This window comes from Thamnophis elegans, chromosome 14, assembly GCF_009769535.1.
Source record: "Thamnophis elegans isolate rThaEle1 chromosome 14, rThaEle1.pri, whole genome shotgun sequence".
Lineage (NCBI taxonomy): Eukaryota > Metazoa > Chordata > Lepidosauria > Squamata > Colubridae > Thamnophis > Thamnophis elegans.
This window is the reverse complement of record NC_045554.1, coordinates 6,491,852-6,509,896: the sequence shown is the minus strand read 5'-3', so window position 1 is coordinate 6,509,896 and position 18,045 is coordinate 6,491,852. Positions and strand designations below refer to the sequence as shown.

Sequence of the window (18,045 nt, the reverse complement as noted above, 5' to 3'; positions counted from 1 at the left end):
CTCCAGGGTCTTTTGATGGCAGGGATGGGGAGTGGGGAGTGGAGAAGAGGTTCCAACCTTAACTTATGGGGCAAAGGTGAGGAAAGCAAGGTTTGAAGACTTTAGGTAGGTTTCCTGATTGTCGTCGTTTCTTTTTAAAGTGGCTTCATCTCAGTTTTCTCTTTTGATTTTTATCTCCACAAAGCTGAAGGCAGGTAGTCCTCGACTTGCAACAGTTCATTAGCCACTTCCCAACCGTTGGAAAACACTCCAGAAATGTTTCTCCTGGACTGGAGAATATTTCTCCTGTTGGCCATAGTGAATTCCACCATGGAATCCGGGAATCCTTCAAACGAAAGCCAAGGTGAGATTTAAAAAAAAACAAACAAACTTCTATATCACAGAAATAGACCTCAACATTTTGGAAGAAAAGAATTGAAGTTTTGCATGTAGATTACATAGAACAATAATGACCTTTGGCGTAGAATATTTGGGGAAAGGAGAAACAAGGAGGAAGTCCAAACTTTCTGTGGGTAAATTTTGGCCCCATTTGGATGTTGTACTATACCTTTTTTTTATAGCTTAGTTCCCTTGAGATGTCTCCTCCTCCTCTTCCTCCTTCTCCTTCATCTCCTCCTCCTTTTCCTTCTCCTCCTCCATCTCCACCTCCAGCTATTCATCTCCAGTAACTTTAAACTGCTATTTGAAGATATACAGTAGCATGAATCACTATCTTTTCAGTTCTTTTAGATGCCTTATTATCTACTTTTTTGGAAGCAATTTCTTAATTTTTTTTTAAAAAATAGCTTTCCCCTCTCTGCTCCCCAGATCTACCTCCACAGCTACAAAGAACCATGGTAAGTATAGTCTCTGTCTGTCTGTCTGTCTGTCTGTCTCTGTCTGCCTGCCTGCCCGCCCGCCCACCCGCCCACATCTATCTATCTATCTATCTATCTATCTATCTATCTATCTATCTATCTATCTATCTATCTATCTACCTACCTACCTACCTACCTACCTACCTACCTACCTACCTACCTATCATCCATCTATCTATCTATCTATCTATCTATCTATCTATCTATCTACCTACCTACCTACCTACCTATCATCTATCATCTATCTATCATCTATCATCTATCATCTATCATCTATCATCTATCATCTATCATCTATCATCTATCATCTATCTATCTATCTATCTATCTATCTATCTATCTATCTATCTATCTATCTATCTATCTCTATCCATCCATCCATCCATCCATCCATCATCTTGTTTGATCATTTCTGCAATGTTTATTTTTAACATGTGTACACTGCCCTTCAAAACAATTTATATTGTTTTATATCTATTGTTTTCTATGATTTGATTTGTACTCTATGACTATCATTAAGTGTTCTACCTTATGATTCATGATGAATGTAACTTTTCAAATACACTTAGCGCACTAAAATGCATGACATTAAAACAATAAAAGCAATAGATTAAATAACAGTTTCTAACCATTTTTACATTTCCTTAGCTCAACTGTAATACTTTTTTTTTTTAGGAAGATATCATAACAGGGCAGTATTTAAACGGTAATTGGCATTAATTTTCTCTTTCTCTCTCTTCTTTTTTTTAAAATCTCATTTAATCTACTTTTATTAACTTTTCAAATATTCCCCTTTTTTCAAGCTCTCCTCAATATTCTTAATTTCCAAAGGTAAGAATTTGATTTATGTTTTTCAATGATTTAACTGGGGGAGCAGAAATCAAGCTGGATTGGATCCCAGCTTCATTGAAATAATATCCTGTAATTACTTTCTAAATGCAAAAATTGGCATTCATATTAAAGAAACTGTTGTGCCAAATAACAACCACAGCCAGTGTTTGAATTTTTGCTGCAAAATCATAAAATATGCTCATCTACAAATGAACCCAAGGATATTTTAACCTAACATTGCATGAATTTGAGCCTATGGGAAATTAACATTCTTCATTACACAGACTGAAATAATTGTGCTGATGGCATTCAAACCATAGTTTATTCCATCAGCCCAACGATCTCAGTTTGTGTAACAATCAGTATAAGTTTCCCACAGGCTTGGATTTATGCTATACAAACAATGCCAGTATGTAAAAATAAAAATGATTTGTTCTTAATAATGTGAATGATTTTGCTGCAGGCTTACAAGCATTACATTTTCCTGTACCATTCTTTAGGATAAATTATTGATTCCCTCTCGCCTTCTTCTTTTTAGCTCCAGTATTTGGACCAAAGATCTCTTCAATCAAATTATGACACATTGCCATGCTCAGAATTTTCCAATTACTTATGGCAGCTTACAGGTGGTATAGACCTCAAATGCTCATTCCAAATTGTTTAAATGTCCCACGAGGGCAGAACTAGAAATAGGATTTTTCAGGAATAAAACACTGGAAAATTGGGTTGTTGTTTTTTTTTTACATATCCCATCCTCCTTGCCTAATTATGTCATAGGTTACCCTGCTCTTGTCTCTTATCGGCTTCAGATATTCAGTGTATAATTTAGTGAAAGCACTGTGACCCAATAATTCAGGATGGGGTTGTATTTTAGTGATTGGGGGGAGGCATGCTTAGCTTTAGGGGGAAGGGAAGGGGAGAACTGTGGGTCGGTTCCACCACAAAACCACATTCGACTAAAGCGCGCTCGACGAAACCGCGTAGCTGACATCATCACAGGGCGACAACAGCGCGGAGACAGAAGCACGCTGTAAACGCTAAACCTAAAATTAACCCCTAAACCTAAACCTAACCCCCCTAAACCTAATCCTAAATCTAACCCTAAACCTAACCCTAAACCTAACCCTAACCCTTAACCTAACCCTAAACCTAACCCTAAAGCTAACCCTAAAGCTAACCCTTACCTTAAGTTGAATCTGCTTGCTTTCAAAGCGCTATTTAAAGCGCCCTTCTTTCTCCGCGCTCGCTGTTGTCGCCCTGTTGATGACATCAGCGATGCGGTTTAATCGGGCGCGCTTTAGTCGAGCGCGGTTTTGTCGTGCCACGCTGTGGGTCACCCTAGAGCAGGACAAAGGATGCCAAGGAGACTTAAAGCATCCTGTCCACGGAGGGGCTGTTCTGATCTAGAACCGTGATGGCGAATCTATGTCCCAGTTCAGCCCCACCGTGCTCTGGCCAACTGATTTTCGGGTCACTGACACACATGTTCAGGGGGCGTGGTGTATTCAGGAGATGTGTGTGCATGTGGGAGGGTAGCATGCATGTTGGGGGCAGGGGATGCATGCGCAGGGGGCGAGGGGGAGCACAGGGTGGTGCACCCCGCCCCCAATGGCCCATTTTTGGTCCCAGGAGGCTGCAAGGCAGCCTACTATGCTCAAAATGGTGCACGGGGTGGGCTGTTGCATAAACAGAGGGGCTGGGGGGTGTCATGTGCGCATGCACAAGGGGGCACGCATTGCATTATGGGTGCAGGCATGTGCGCGCTTTCGGCAGGCGAAGACCAAAAGATTAGCCATCACTGGTCTAGAGCAGAGCTGGCTGGAGAATTCTGGGAGTTGAAGTCCCCAAGTCTTAAAGTTGCCAAGTTTGGGAACCACTGGTCTAGAGGATGGATTTGCTTAGCAAGCATCATCAGAAAGACCCCTGGCATTGAGTGGGGGGGGAGATTTGAGTCTCCCCTTCCCGTATTTGAACTTGCAAAACTTTCTGCCCTGTTTTCCAGGAATCAATCAGCAGTTATTTTGAACATCTTTTCCACAACCCCAGAAGGTTGCTTTCGATCTTTCGGGATATGAGTCCTGAGGATTTTCAAGCAGCCATGAAGTACCTCTTTGGAAGGACCCAGAAGTATTTGGTAAGGACGGTTGCAGAGGCAGTATTCAGCCGGTTCGCACCAGTTCACTCGAAGCGGTAGCGGAAATTGCGGGTGGGCCTGCTCTATGCTGTCCTATTTAGGCACTTTTTCAAGCTGTGCGCATGCATGCAAGCCGTGTGTGCAATAAAAGCGCATGTGCGGAAGGCTAAGTGCATGCGTGGAATGGGGTCACGCATTTCTGTGTGCTCCCATTTGCAAAAAGGTACGGAAAATAAGTGTATACCACCCCTGGTTGGTTAGGTTACTGTTCTGTCCCCCCTTCTCTGCTCGTTAAACAGACGACAGGCAAACAAAAGGAACTCTCTTTATCAGTTCTCGGCTCCGACTGGTTGTGAGCCCAAAATAAACCTAATTACAGTCTCTGCCTGAAGATAACGGAATGAAAAACAAATCTTTCTTATGGCAACACAAGTTGAACAAAATGAAAGCAAAACACTTCTTCCAAAGTCTCTACGAATCAGGGTTACAGAAAAACAAAGCACTTATCCAAGTGTATCTTACATAAACCACGACCGATGATCAATCAATGTTGAACGAACCAAGGAACGTTGACTCCTGCAACTAGGGCGTGGCACCATCCATCCTTTTATCCCCAGAATATGCCCCTAACGAGCCCCAGCTGCATAATTAATCTTGCATCCCGAAAAGACTCACAAAAGACTGCTGCTGAGTCACAACAGGTTACTATGTGTGACAAAAAAAAACCCTGAAAGAGCGTGCCTTAAATCACCTCTTCTATCAAACATTTTTATTGTGGGTGTTAGGGCTGCAGCCATATTTGCTTGTAGATCTTTGACCTGCTGCACTTTCTATTATTCTACTATGCCTTTTCTATGGTGGGAAAATGGAAGGGGGGATTGTATGGCATTAGATGATAGGTAGCCATAACAACATTCTTTCTAGAAAGCCAAGGTCATCCTTTGTTTCGGCACCTCTGCACCTGACCGGAACTAGATGGATGGAAGCTGCCAGCATGGCCGTGGATGATTGGTCCATAGGATGGACTTGTGGGTGTGGGGGGCAAGATCTTGAAGTTTCAACTGGGTGGGGAAAACCGGGAAGCCTTCAGATTCGGGTTTTCCCAGGTGTGCCAACATGTCTCTCTTAATAAATTGGAACCTTGAGCAATACTTTGCCTTGGACTCTGATTTAATTTTGGATGCTATTTGGAACCATGACATCGGGTCTCACTCTGTGCCCTCCAAGAACTTTTTGTCTGCTCCACCCGTGCGCAGTGCGTTTGAAAAACTTACCTTCTACTGCAGCCCCGGTGTGTAAAACAGCTGAGGCGCAGCAATCCGCTGCGCCTATCAGCTGGGGCTTCAAACGAAGGAAATATAAGTGAGTAAAGCACAGAAGTGGGTGGGCAGTCGGAGAGAATTGGTTCGCTCTCAGCTGATTGTCAGAGCTACAGGCTCACCCGAACTGGTCCGAACCATCTGAATCTCATCCCTGCTTGCTGGGGAATTCTGGGAGTTGAAGTCCATGTATCTTACAGTAAAGTTGAAAAGATTAACAAACTCTCCTCCAAATTATTCCAGTTTTTTTTAACCTTTCTTAGATAGGACAATCTGTAGTCGTCGTCGTCGTCGTCGTCCTCCTCCTCCTCCTCCTCCTCCTCCTCCTCCCAATCACCGATAATTTATTTTCTCTCTGATGAATGTTAAGATTCCTGCAGAGCTCCAGTCTAACTCCTGTTGGAGATCTCCTTTTTCTTGCCATGGCTTACTGTAGATCTTTCTCTCGTATCTCCAGGATCTGGGAAATATCCTAATCGATCTACATGGAATAAGAAAGAGACTTTTCCAAAGTCCTGGAGGGAACCGTACCTTGGTCCTTATTACGTTAGAAAAGTGCTTTGGGCTCCTCAATTCTGCTGAATGCGTGGACATCTTAAGGCAGATCCTTCAAGCCTCTTCGGCCACCTATCTCCAAGCCCACAACGTGGCAAGCTTCCCTCAAGATCTTCAGAAAGAGGCTTTCCGGAATCTGTAAGTCATTTTCCTCAACAGTTTATTATGCCGAAGGAAAACAGTTATTAATGTCAGAGTTTTGGCGTGACTATTATTATGAGGTAAACCCAGGAGCAAAACACAGCACACAGAGCCTTTAGACAATTAATAGTGGTTTATATATATACATATACATTGCAGCTAAATCCCTTACCACTCAGCTACGAAAACAAGGAGAGAAATGAGATACACGATGAGAAAGAGAGAGATGCCCTCTAATGGCCACCTATATATAGACACCTCTTAAAACAGTAAAAGACTTGTGTGCACCAGCTTCTTAAACTAGCTACACCTGTATTGCTGATTCATCCTTCTGGCATCAGCTTACAGTTTACAGCTTACAACCTTACATCAACTGGCAGCTATTAAATCACTAGTACCTGAAAATTAATATTATTTGCCCAATGAAAGGGAAGGCTCGAGAAATGGATGTCCATTAATGCCCAGGGACATCACCTTATAATGCCCAACATCTTTTGAACCCACCTGATATTCTGCTCCACCTTACGGGTTTTTTTCCCAGTAAGTCACTTAGATTTTTGTTAAAAATATGCTGGCTTCATGTAAAATTAAGCTCCTGTTTCTAGCCTTACATTTATTTGTGTTTTGGACTCCATGACAGATTGAGACTTATTTTACTTGCTGGTTATCCAATCTAAACCTTTCCCTCCTGTCTCCAAGGCCATTCCCACAGACCATTATTCAAGGTTTCCCTTGCTCTAGGACAGGGGTCAGCAACTCACAGCTCTAGAGCCGCATGTGGCTCTTTCATCCCTCTGGTGCGGTTCCCTGTCGCTTAAAATGTGTGTCGCAACCGCCAATGCGCGACACCCGCCGGCACACGATTTATTGAGCTTTTCAACCTCTGGTAGGCCAACCATGGTTAAATCCAAGAAAGGAAAAATCTCAGAAGAAAACAGAACGTTTAATTCAACTAAATATGCTAGTTTTGTGATCGCGCTGTGAAATAGCCAGGCACGGGAAAGGGTTTTGTGGCTCCCAGTGTTTTCTTCTCTGTGGGAAATGGGTCCAAATGGCTCTTTGAGTGTTTAAGGTTGCCAACCCCTGGACTAGGAACATATTGGTTTCCCTCTCCATTAACCAGATTTTATTTAGTTTCGATTTATTTTATTTTAGTTTTATTTAGTTTTATTGAGTCGTGAGATAGTTTGAGTGGATCCCCCCCCCCTTTTTGCAAACAAATGAATGGGCCACCCTGTCTGATTCTTGTGTGATTTTTGGCCCAACAGATCAACAGTCTTCAAAGACCTGTATGACAGGCTAACGACAAGCTCTCAAAGGGCCGTGTACGAGTGGATGATGCAGAACCTACAAACATTCGACAACACCAGCGGTAAGTGAAATGTATTATTTCTCTATCTCTTTCTCTTTCTCTTTCTCTTTCTCTTTCTCTTTCTCTTTCTCTTTCTCTTTCTCTTTCTCTTTCTCTTTCTCTTTCTCTCTCTCCCTCCCTTCCTCCCTCCCTCTCTCTCTCTCTCTGTATGTGTGAGTGAGTGTGTGCGTGCACATGCATGGGTTTCTGGGTGCGTTTGTGGGTCGTTTGCACAGAAGTACAGCAATTGGCACCCACCCAGCTGACAGACCCTACAAACGCTAAGGAAAACAGGACACTAGTTACTGTGAGGATGGGAGACCACAAGGAAATCTCAGAATGGAAAAGCCAAAATAATATCTGAGAACCAAGCGACATCAACCAGTTCCTTTCCATTGCCAAGAAAACTATAGGAATACCAGTAGCTGGATACCCGTGCTTCGTGACAAAACTATGTGATCGGGCTATGCAGGAGAAATTTGGTTCACAATCCATTGGCTCAGTGGTGGTCGGTGATTGAAACACACAAGGGGATATCGCTCCTGCTACCTTGAGTCCAGAAGCAGTTCCATGGGTGGAAGGCATAGACATTTTGGTGAGGTATCGACGTTTAGTACTGTTAAGGAACCCCAGACCACTCCTGAGTGAAGGAGTGGAACGCCTGCCAGTTTGAACTGAGGTAACGGAATGTGAGGCAACTGGCAGTTGGAACAGAGTTCTTTTCAGGTGGGGAGGGGGAGTAGAATGTCTACCTCCTTAACATCAGAGCATGTTAATATAAGGCAACTGGCAATTGGACCAGAGTTCTTTTCAGATGGGGAGAGGGAGTAGAACTCTTTAGCATCAGAGCGGGCTAATTACTGTATAAGAAACACTAATGATCTAATAGTCATTTTGAAAAATCCTTTCTTAGCGAGCACCTAGAAGCCAAGAAGAACTTACCTGCCAAATTTCAAGTTTGTAGGCTTTACGGTTCTAGAGATTTGGTGATAAGTGAGTGGTACCTGCCTTTTATATATATATAGATATCTTGTATGTCCCCAGGAGTTGAGTTTCTGAAGAGGTTAAGCGTTTTGGTGATGTTCAGTAGAGGGCACTAGAAGAAAACAATATTGTAATCAGCTTTTTACACTGCTGATGTTCCTAGAGTTAACTAAGCATGCTGTTATAACATTGTGGCCTTCCAAGTTTCAGACAATTCCATGTCTTGGGTCAGCGCTGAAAACCTGTGGATTCTCGGGAGGTATATGGTTCACCTCCCCCTTGAAGAAATCCAGAAAATTAACCCGTATGAAGTAAGTAAAAAGAATGTCTGATTATGAAGACCGGTTATGGAAGGTCTAACCTGAAATGAATCTGGCTTTGGCCGCTGATTTTGCTTGGAAGCCAGCCGTGGTGGCACACTGGTTAGAATGCAGAATTTCAAGCTGACTTTCCACTGCCAGCAGTTCGATCCTGACCGGCTCCAGGTTGACTCAGCCTTCCATCCTTCTGAGGTGGGTAAAATGAGGACCCTGGTTGTTGGGGGCAAATAGGCTGACTCTGTAAACCACTTAGAGAGGGCTGTAAAGTACCGTGAAGTGGTATATAAGTCTGCTATTGCTTGTAAAGGTAGGTAGGTAGGTAGGAGGGAAGGAAGGAAGGAAGGAAGGAAGGAAGGAAGGTAGGTAGGAAGGAAGGAAGGAAGGAAGGAAGGAAGGAAGGAAGGAAGGAAGGAAGGAAGGAAGGAAGGAAGCAAGCCGTGGTGGCACACTGGTTAGAATGCAAAATTTCAAGCTGACTTTCCACTGCCAGCAGTTCGATCCTGACCGGCTCCAGGTTGACTCATCCTTCCATCCTTCCGAGGTGGGTAAAATGAGGACCCTGATTGTTGGGGGCAAGAGGCTGACTCTGTCAACCGCATAGAGAGGGCTGGGAAAGCCCTGTGAAGCGATATGTAAGTCTAAGTGCTATTGCTTAATACCTGCCAGTTGCTGAACAGCTGAATTTTGAGAATGTGACCATGGAGATACTGTGACAATTGTAAATGTGAGGACCAGTCAGTTGAAAGTCACTTTTTCAGCGCTGTTGCCACTATGGTTATGAAATGAATGGTTGTAAGTCCAATACTAACATGACAGTACAGTAACATATGAGATTTTTTTTTAAAATTAATCTTAGATGTGGCTGTTTGCCAGCTACGACAATGCAACCAAACAACTGGATATGGTGTACGATATCACACCGGATCTTGCGCGAGCTTTCCTGGAAAGAATCAACGCATCTGGCTTCGATATGAGGAACATATCCACTTTGTACAGGCAAGATTGATTTCCTCCAGAGTTGCCTTTCGAAGAGCTGAGCAACAGTGGAATAGTCTAACTGTGAAGGTTGCGGGTTCCCTATCTGGAGATTTTTAAGAAGAGGTTGGTGGAAACCAGAGGTGGTATGATTCAGCCAGTTCTGACTGGTTCTGGCGAACCGGTAGCCGAAATTTTGAGTAGTTCGGAGAACCAGCAAATATCACATCTGGCTGGCTGTGCCTCCATCTATTCGCTCCCTCCCGAGTCCCAGATGAGCGGCGGGGTCTCCTTCTGTTACCCTGCACCGGAGAATGGAGGTGGAAAGCAGGTTAGTGGTGTGGGGAGGGAATGGGGATTTTGCACTATCTTCCCTCCCTCCAGGAATGGGGATTTTGCAGTATCCTTCCGCTGTCACGCCCACCAGGCCAAGCCACACCCACCAAGCCACACCCACAAAACTGGTAGTAAAAAATATTGAATCCCACCACTGGTGAAAACATCTTTTTTGCGCACAAGTTGGTCTTTTGGCCCATCACAGAAGATGGATGTAGAAGGTTTCTGTCCTCCTTCCAAATTCTAGATAGTCTTGGCGGTTTCTTCCAAATCCATCATTCTTTGATGTTTGGTAAAGTTGTCTGAGGGGGGAATGTGTAAATTGGTCAAAGCCCCTCCCTTAATAATGCGTTTTGGAGGTCCACCTTGCCTTAAGATAATTTGGGACAAGTTGGGTCCACTTTGCTCACCCCAACTAGACAGGGACATGTGGCTTGAGAATTACATCTGTCTTCTTGAAAGACACCAAGAAGACACCAAGGCACCAACTTCTCAGACTGGAGTTCAGTTGCCTGCTATTTTGAGGTGGAAAACACTTCAAGTCTGAAATAGGCTTAATGAAGATAGATGGGGAGAAAAAACCATAGACAACTGTTCTGACCCCCCTCCTCCGTCCAGGAACGAAAGCTGAAACCAACGTAAATGAGAATGTTTCTTTTAATCAGTCCAGACTCTCATTGGCTGCAAGCCACATAAACAAGGAGATAAGCACTCTGGCAGCAAGTCCTACAAAACCTGGCAGCAATGCGAACAAACTCTGGCAGCAATCCAGCCTGCCAAGTTTGTTTCTTGTTAATCCTTAACGTTGACTTCTGCAAGAAGGGCGTGGCACAAGCAGTCTCTTTTATAATCAGGAGAGGATCTTAATGAGCATCAGCTGAGAGTAATCGCCTCTTGTAATTACGCTGTTGTTCTTGACGCCGAGTAGCCCTTCAACGGCGTGCATCCCGGAACAACTCACAGGTGTTTTCTGGATCACTCACTCTTGTCTCCTCCCCACTGATCCAAGGCTCAGATCCCACCTGGTGGCCAACCAGTCTCTCCTCGCCCTGCTTGGAGTCGGAACCCTGTGCAGGGTCCTCCACCTCCTCCAGGGCTGACTCATAAGACCCCTCGCTGTTGGAGTTTGGTGGCAGCTCCAACGGTTCCTGCCGGGCCACAACAGACAACATAGTTTCTCCAGAAGAAAACAAAGTCTAGAGACAGGACGGGCAGCTAACTTCTTCTGTTCCTCATGCAGGCTTGGTTTGCTGGTTTGCTTCTACCATGATTTGGCAGAGATGGATTCCACCATGGCTCGGGCCTTGCTTCACCAGATGATTAAATGTCACCAGTTAAGAAGCTTCCAGGCCAATGTGCAGAAGGTAAGGAGAGACTGGGACAACATCACTAGAGGACTGGAGATCAAAACGTATGAAGAACAGTTGCAAGAAGTGGCTATGTCTAATTTAAAGAAAAGAAGGACTAGGGGAGACATGATAGCAGTGTCCCAATATCTCAGGGGCTTCCCCAAAGAAGAGGGAGTCAAGTTATTCTCCAAGGCACCTGTGGCAGAGGTGGGTTCCTACCAGTTCGCACCTATTCAGTAGAACCAGTTTGTCAAATCTACCGAACCAGTTAGAAGAGGTTCCACCAGTGGACCCGGAAAGCAGGCCACACCTACAGAAGAGGTTCCAAAATTTTTTGAAGCCCACCACTGGTCCTTGGATATGATTATTCTACACTATCATGCTCCTATTTATAAAACTCAGTGCCTCTGTGAAAGGCAAGGATGACTACAGCGTTTGTGGTGCAATCAGAACATTGCGTGTGTTGAAGTTGTTTTAACACAAACCAAAGAAGCCTTTTAAAAAACAAGTTGACATCCTATTCTTATGCATGCCAGTGCTGTGTGTGAGGTCATTTAAGGTGGTTCTGACAAGTGTCGTCGGCATCTTCATATCCGCTCACATGGGCGGCAAGCCACTCCCATCCAGTCACATGAGCGGCAAGCCACTCCCACAAAGGAGGCCACACCCACAGAGTAGGTTCGAACAATTTTTGAAACCCACCACTGACCTGCGAGTAGGACAAGAAGCAACGGGTGGGAACTAATCAAGGAGAGAAGCAACTTAGAACTAAGGAGAAATTTCCTGACAGGGAGAACAATTAACCAGTGGAATGATTTGCCTCCAGAAGTCGTGGATGCTCCATCACTGGAGGTTTTTAAGAAGAGATTGGACAACCATTTTTCTGAAATGGTATAGGGTTTCTTGCTTGATCAGGGTGTTGGACTAGAAGACCTCCAAGGTCCCTTCCAACGCTGTTATTCTCTTTAAAAAAAAATAATTTTTATTGAATGCTCTAATCTTTAAAAACTGAAAGAAAAACACCACAAGAAAAAATAAAACAAAACACAAAACGTACATAATAATATAAAGTAATTATACAGCCCTCTGTATCGGCTTTCCTGGTTCCCTTTATAATTTTCCATTCCGCATTGCCTTCCTATTGCTTTTGCCTTGTCCTATAATATAACAACTGTAGTGCTAACACTTATAATAATATTGATTATTTATACTACCATAGATTTACATTCTCTATTTTCTGTTTTGGCTTCTGTTTTCTAGCCACTTATAAATTTTGTTCCATATTTTAAAGAAATCCGATTCTTCTCTTTCTTTTAGTTCTATTGTCATTTTGTCCATCTCTGCGCATTCAAGTACTTTTCTAATTATTGTTATTCTCTTATCACTGTTGAGGATTTCTAGTGATGTCTCAACTTTAAAACCATGCGTCTAAGCTTCTTAGCAACAGCTTTTTAAAATATTGTGGTGTGTGGTTTTTTTTTTTGCTGTTATTATCTTTGGTGTTCTTGGAATGGTTCCAGCTGAAGGCCCAACTTCTCAACGTTGCTGTCCAAAACCAGACTTTGAATGACGTCCTCGGCACCCTCTCTGATGCTGTCGTGGGTCTTGCAACCAGCCAGCTGGAATCTCTGTCCCCCACAGCTGTGCACGCTGCCATCTCCACCTTAAACCAAGTCTCCAGGTGGGCCAAGAGCCAAACTATAATTCTATCCAGCAAGTACCTGCTTTACGAAAAGGTACGTTTGGTTCTCAGAGGCGTTTTAATCACAAAACTCTTTTGCTGTGGAATTTCTTGAGATGAGAATGGAATTCTGAATAGAATAGAATAGAATAATAGAATAGAATAGAATAATGGAATTCTGAATAGAATAGAATAGAATAGAATAATGAAATGAAGAATAGAATAGAATAATGGAATGTAGAATAGAATACAATAGAATAAAATAGAATAATGGAGTGAAGAATACTATAGAATAGAATAATGGAATGAAGAATAGAATAGAATAGAATAGAAGAATAGAATAGAATAGAATAGAATAGAATAGAATAGAATAGAATAGAATAATGGGATGAAGAATAGAATAGAATAATGGGATGAAGAATAGAATAGAATAGAATAGAATAAAATAAAATAAAATAAAATAGAATAAAATAGAATAAAATAGAATAAAATAGAATAATGGAATGAAGAATAGGAAATAATGGAATGAAGAATAGAATAGAATAGACTGGAAGAATGAAATGAAGAATAGAATAGAATAGAAGAATAGAATAGAATAGAATAAAAGCATGGAATGAAGAATAGAACAGAACAGAACAACAGAACAGAACAGAACAGAACAGAACAGAATTCTTTATTGGCCAAGTGTGATTGGACACACACAAGGAATTTGTCTTTGGTGCATATTCTCTCAGGAGAATAAAATACATTCATCAAGAATAAAAAGATACAAAACTCGGTGATAGTCAACTAATAATCTATCAAATCATACTAGGAGACAAATAAAAAAATATAAATTGAAAGATACAAGCAAAATGGTTATAGTCATAAGTGGGGAGAAATAGATACTAGGAAGGAAGAGAAGAATAATAGCAATACCGTCTTAGTAAATGACAGTGTTGTAGGAATTAGTTGTTTAGCAAAGTGATGGCATTCGAGAAAAGCTCTCCTTGTGTCTAGTTGTTCTGGTGTGCAATGCTCTATAGCGTCGTTTTGAGGGTAGGAGTTGAAACAATTTGTGTCCAGGATGCGAGGGCTCTGTAGATATTTTCCCAGCCCTCTTTTTGACTCGTGCAGTGTACAGGTCCTCAATGGAAGGCAGGTTGGATTGTTTTTTCTGCGGTTCTGATTCTCCTCTGAAGTCTTGTGTCTGTCTGCCTTGTTGGGTTGCAGAGCCAAACCAGACCGTTATGGAGGTGCAGATGACAGACTCAATAATTCCTCTGTAGAACTGAATCAGCAGTTCTTCGGGCAGTTTGAGCTTTCTGAGTTGGCGCAGAAAGCTCAAACTGCCCAAAATGTTAGTTAACTCCTGCAAATGGTGGTTTACTGAACCATTTATCAATTAAGGACAATTGGCTAGGTTCGCGCGATCCTTTCGGCCATACATCCTGATTTACGCCTTCGGTTTTCTTGTAAGGCATTGTCGTTTCACAATGTTAGCCAAATGGGGGCTTTAGCACCTGGAATCGACACCCCGTCCTTCTACAATATGAACCCCAGCGAACTCTCTCAGGCCATACCGAGTGTCTTGGCACACCGGGCACTGGATCTGTCCCCAGCTCAAAGACAAGGAATCTTCCGGAAGGTAAGCGCTTATATTTCTGAGCAATAGAGAGCGGGTGAGTGAGTTGGAGAGAGACATCACGGGTTTAGAACTAGAAATATTTCCTTTCCATGTTCTTCATTAGCAAACGATCTTATCAAGAGGACTAGCTTCAGAAGTCTTAATTCTACTTTGCTGCAAAATGGGAATAACAGAATCTTGCAAGGCAGGGATGGGACTTAGCCGGTTCGGATTGGTTTGGATGAACTGATAGCTCTGACAATCACCTGGGGAGCGAACTGGTTCACTCTGATGATCAGGTGGGCTGCCCACCCCTAGCTTTGCTTATCTATATCCTCTCAGCTGATTCACGCAGCAGAGTGGGCTGCCCTGTCTCAGCTGTGTAACTCCGTAGAGGTAACATGGCAGGTAAGTTTTGTTAACCCTGTGCATTCATGCAGAGGGCGTGTCAGGCGCAGGGGCGCGAGGCACACGATCCGCAAACCAGTTGTTAAACCGGCAGGATCCCAACCACTGCTGACGGGACATCTCTTCCCCCCTCAACTTTACGGTCCAAGAAACTAGGGAGGGTTTCTTCTGAGACAGTGGTGGGTTTCAAAAAAATTTCGAACCTACTCTGTGGGTGTGGTCTCCTTTGTGGGAGTGGCTTGCTGGCCATGTGACCTGGTGGGAGTGGCTTGCCGGCCATGTGTTCTCTCTCTCTCTCTCCTTCCTTTTGTCTCTCTGTCCCTTTTTCTTTTTTTTCTTTCATCTCTCTCACTTTTTCTTTCTTTTTTTCTTTTTTATTTCTTTCTTTCTTCCTTTCTTTCTCTTTCTCTCTCTGTGTGAGTCTGTGTGTGTGTGTGTGTGTGTGTGTGTCAGTGGTGGGTTTCAAAATTTTTTGGAACTTCTTCTGTAGGTGTGGCCTGCTTTCTGGTGGAACCTCTTCTAACTGGTTCGGTAGATTTGACGAACTGGTGCGAACTGGTAGGAACCTGTTGTGACTCAGCAGATGTCTGCTGTGAGTCTTTTCGGAATGCAATGATTAACGATGCAGCTGGGGCTCATTAGTGGGGTTTGGGGAGATAAAAGGACGGATACTGCCACGCCCTAGTCGCAGGAGTCAACGTCGTTCCTTCGTGTGTTCCTGGGTTCATACAACATTGCTTGTTACACTTGGATAAGTGCTTTGGTGTTTCCTGTAACCCTGATTCATGGAGACTTTGGAAGAAGTACGTTGCTTGTAAGAGTTTTGTTTTGCATTCTTGTCGGAGACTTGTATTTATGTTATTTTTGGGCTCGAAGCCAGTTTGAACTGAGAAATGATAAAGAAAGACTTCCTTTTAAGTTTGCCTGCCTGCGTTTGTTAAGAGCCGTGAAGCGGGGACAGAACAGGAACCCACCTCTGTTCTGAGATGTGTATCACTTCCCATTCCTTCTGTGGGCTCAGCTGCCTCCTATTTGAGCGTTGTCTCGACTGTGGTTGTTCCTCCCAAGGTTGTTTCCACAGACGGTTATGGAAAATTCTCAAACGCTTCCGTTTTTTTTGACAGATCCTGGCCTCTGTGCCGCTCACGTCGGTGCTCACCGATCTGCCTAGTGCCTTTTTTACTGAGGTCTCCTTGTTCGATTTATGGAAGGCAGGAAGCTTCAATGCGTCACTGGTGGGGGGAAAAGAGCTGAGAGCAAGCCAGGTAATCTGAAAGAGCGACAGATGGATGGGTGCATGAGGGCACTTTGTGGACACCTTGGATCTGACAACCAGGAAGTGGGAGAATGGAAAGGAAATGAGGAATAGAATAGAATAGGAAGTGTAGGGTAAAATAGAATAGAATAAGAAAGGGTATGGTAGGATAGAATAGAATAGAATAGAATAGAATAATGGATGAGAATAGAAGAGAATGGAATGGAACAGAGCAGAATAGAATAGAATAATGGAATGAAGAATAGAATAGAATAGAATAGAATAGAATAGAATAGAATAAGAAGGGTAGGGTAGAATAGAATAGAATAATGAAATGAAGAATAGAATAGAATAAATGGAATGAATAGAATAGAATAGAATAGAATAATGGAATGAAGAATAGAATAGAATAGAATAGAATAATGGATGAGAATAGAAGAGAATGGAATGGAATGGAACAGAACAGAATAGAATAGAATAATGGATGAGAATAGAAGAGAATGGAATGGAATGGAATGGAACAGAATAGAATAGAATAATGGAATGAAGAATAGAATAGAATAAGAAGGGTAGGGTAGAATAGAATAGAATAATGAAATGAAGAATAGAATAGAATAAATGGAATGAATAGAATAGAATATAATAGAATAGAATAATGGAATGAAGAATAGAATAGAATAGAATAGAATAATGGAATGAAGAATAGAACAGAACAGAACAGAGTAGAATAATGGAATGAAGAATAGAATAGAATAGAATAGAATAATGGAATGAGGAATAGAATAGAAGGAAATGGAATGGAATGGAATAGAGTAGAATAATGGAATGAAGAATAGAATAGAATTAGAATAGAATAGAATAGAAAATAGAATAGTATAAAAAATAGAAAACAGAATAAAATAGAAAATAATAGAATAGAAAATAATAGTAATAGAATAGAAAATAAAATAGAATAGAAAATAGAGAATAGAATAGAATAGAATAGAATAGAAAATAGAATAGTATAAAAATAGAAAACAGAATAGAATGGAATAGAATACAATAGAAAATAATAGTAATAGAATAGAAAATAGAATAGAATAGAGAATAGAGAATAGAGAATACAATAGAATAGGAAGGGACCTTGGAGGTCTTCTAGTCCAGCCCCCTGCTCAAGCAGAAGAACCTATATCATCTCAGACAAGTGACTGTCTAGCCTCTTCTTAAAAACCTCCAGTGATGAAGCACCCACAACTTCTGGTGGCAAGCTGTTCCATTGGTTAATTGTCCTCATTGTTAGGAAGTTTCAATTCCAGGTTGCTACTCTCTTTGATTAGAAGACAAAGAGGATGACAAAGGGGGAAGTTCTCCTACAATTTGGCCCTAATCTGGATATTCTCCCAATCCCCATTGTCAGAGTGCCCCCCCCCAAAAAGCCAAGATGGCACAGACAACCATGTGATGGAAACTTGCCCCCTTTTAATCAGTGTCTGTCACTTGTCAAAGAGGGATTGACATGGTTATATGCTGGCTGGGGAATTCTGGGAGTTGAAGTCCATCTATCTTAAAGTTGCCAAAGTAAAAAATAAAATTGCTATAACATACAAATAAATCCCTTATCTGTTTAATTTCAGGCTTTGTTTCTGTATGATTTATTGTCAAGGAAAACGTCTCTGTCTGATCTCTTAAGGTAAGGGAAGCATCCCCTGATCTTAGAATGAGAACCGAAGATCCTTGTTCAAGACAACATTCTAGAACTGACGTCCTCTGGAGAGGTGGTACTACACCACCCATGCTCCTTGACTGGTTGGGAATTAGGATGCTTGTAATAGGACTCTTTGGAAAGACACACACATTGAAAGAGAGGGGTTTTTTTTATCCTAACTTAGAAAACGTCCTTTTTCAGACGTTGAGTCTGATTGAACGAGAGGGAACATTCTTAGAATTAAATTGCATCCCACACA

General features: G+C 42.3%; 1 protein-coding gene across 1 annotated transcript in view; it reads left to right on the top strand.

Annotated features, from left to right (window-relative positions):
• Positions 1-309: 309 nt before the first annotated feature.
• Positions 310-18,045, top strand: part of OTOA (otoancorin) — a 43,462-nt gene continuing 25,726 nt past the window's right edge. Inside the window, exons 1-15 of the mRNA XM_032231004.1 lie at positions 310-343; positions 808-836; positions 1,533-1,563; positions 1,661-1,688; positions 2,227-2,317; positions 3,691-3,822; positions 5,599-5,834; positions 7,106-7,209; positions 8,383-8,483; positions 9,349-9,488; positions 11,044-11,167; positions 12,673-12,888; positions 14,293-14,460; positions 15,972-16,112; positions 17,716-17,771. Of these exons, the coding sequence (XP_032086895.1) occupies positions 310-343; positions 808-836; positions 1,533-1,563; positions 1,661-1,688; positions 2,227-2,317; positions 3,691-3,822; positions 5,599-5,834; positions 7,106-7,209; positions 8,383-8,483; positions 9,349-9,488; positions 11,044-11,167; positions 12,673-12,888; positions 14,293-14,460; positions 15,972-16,112; positions 17,716-17,771 (1,631 nt within the window). The remainder of the gene's footprint in view (positions 344-807; positions 837-1,532; positions 1,564-1,660; positions 1,689-2,226; positions 2,318-3,690; positions 3,823-5,598; positions 5,835-7,105; positions 7,210-8,382; positions 8,484-9,348; positions 9,489-11,043; positions 11,168-12,672; positions 12,889-14,292; positions 14,461-15,971; positions 16,113-17,715; positions 17,772-18,045) is intronic.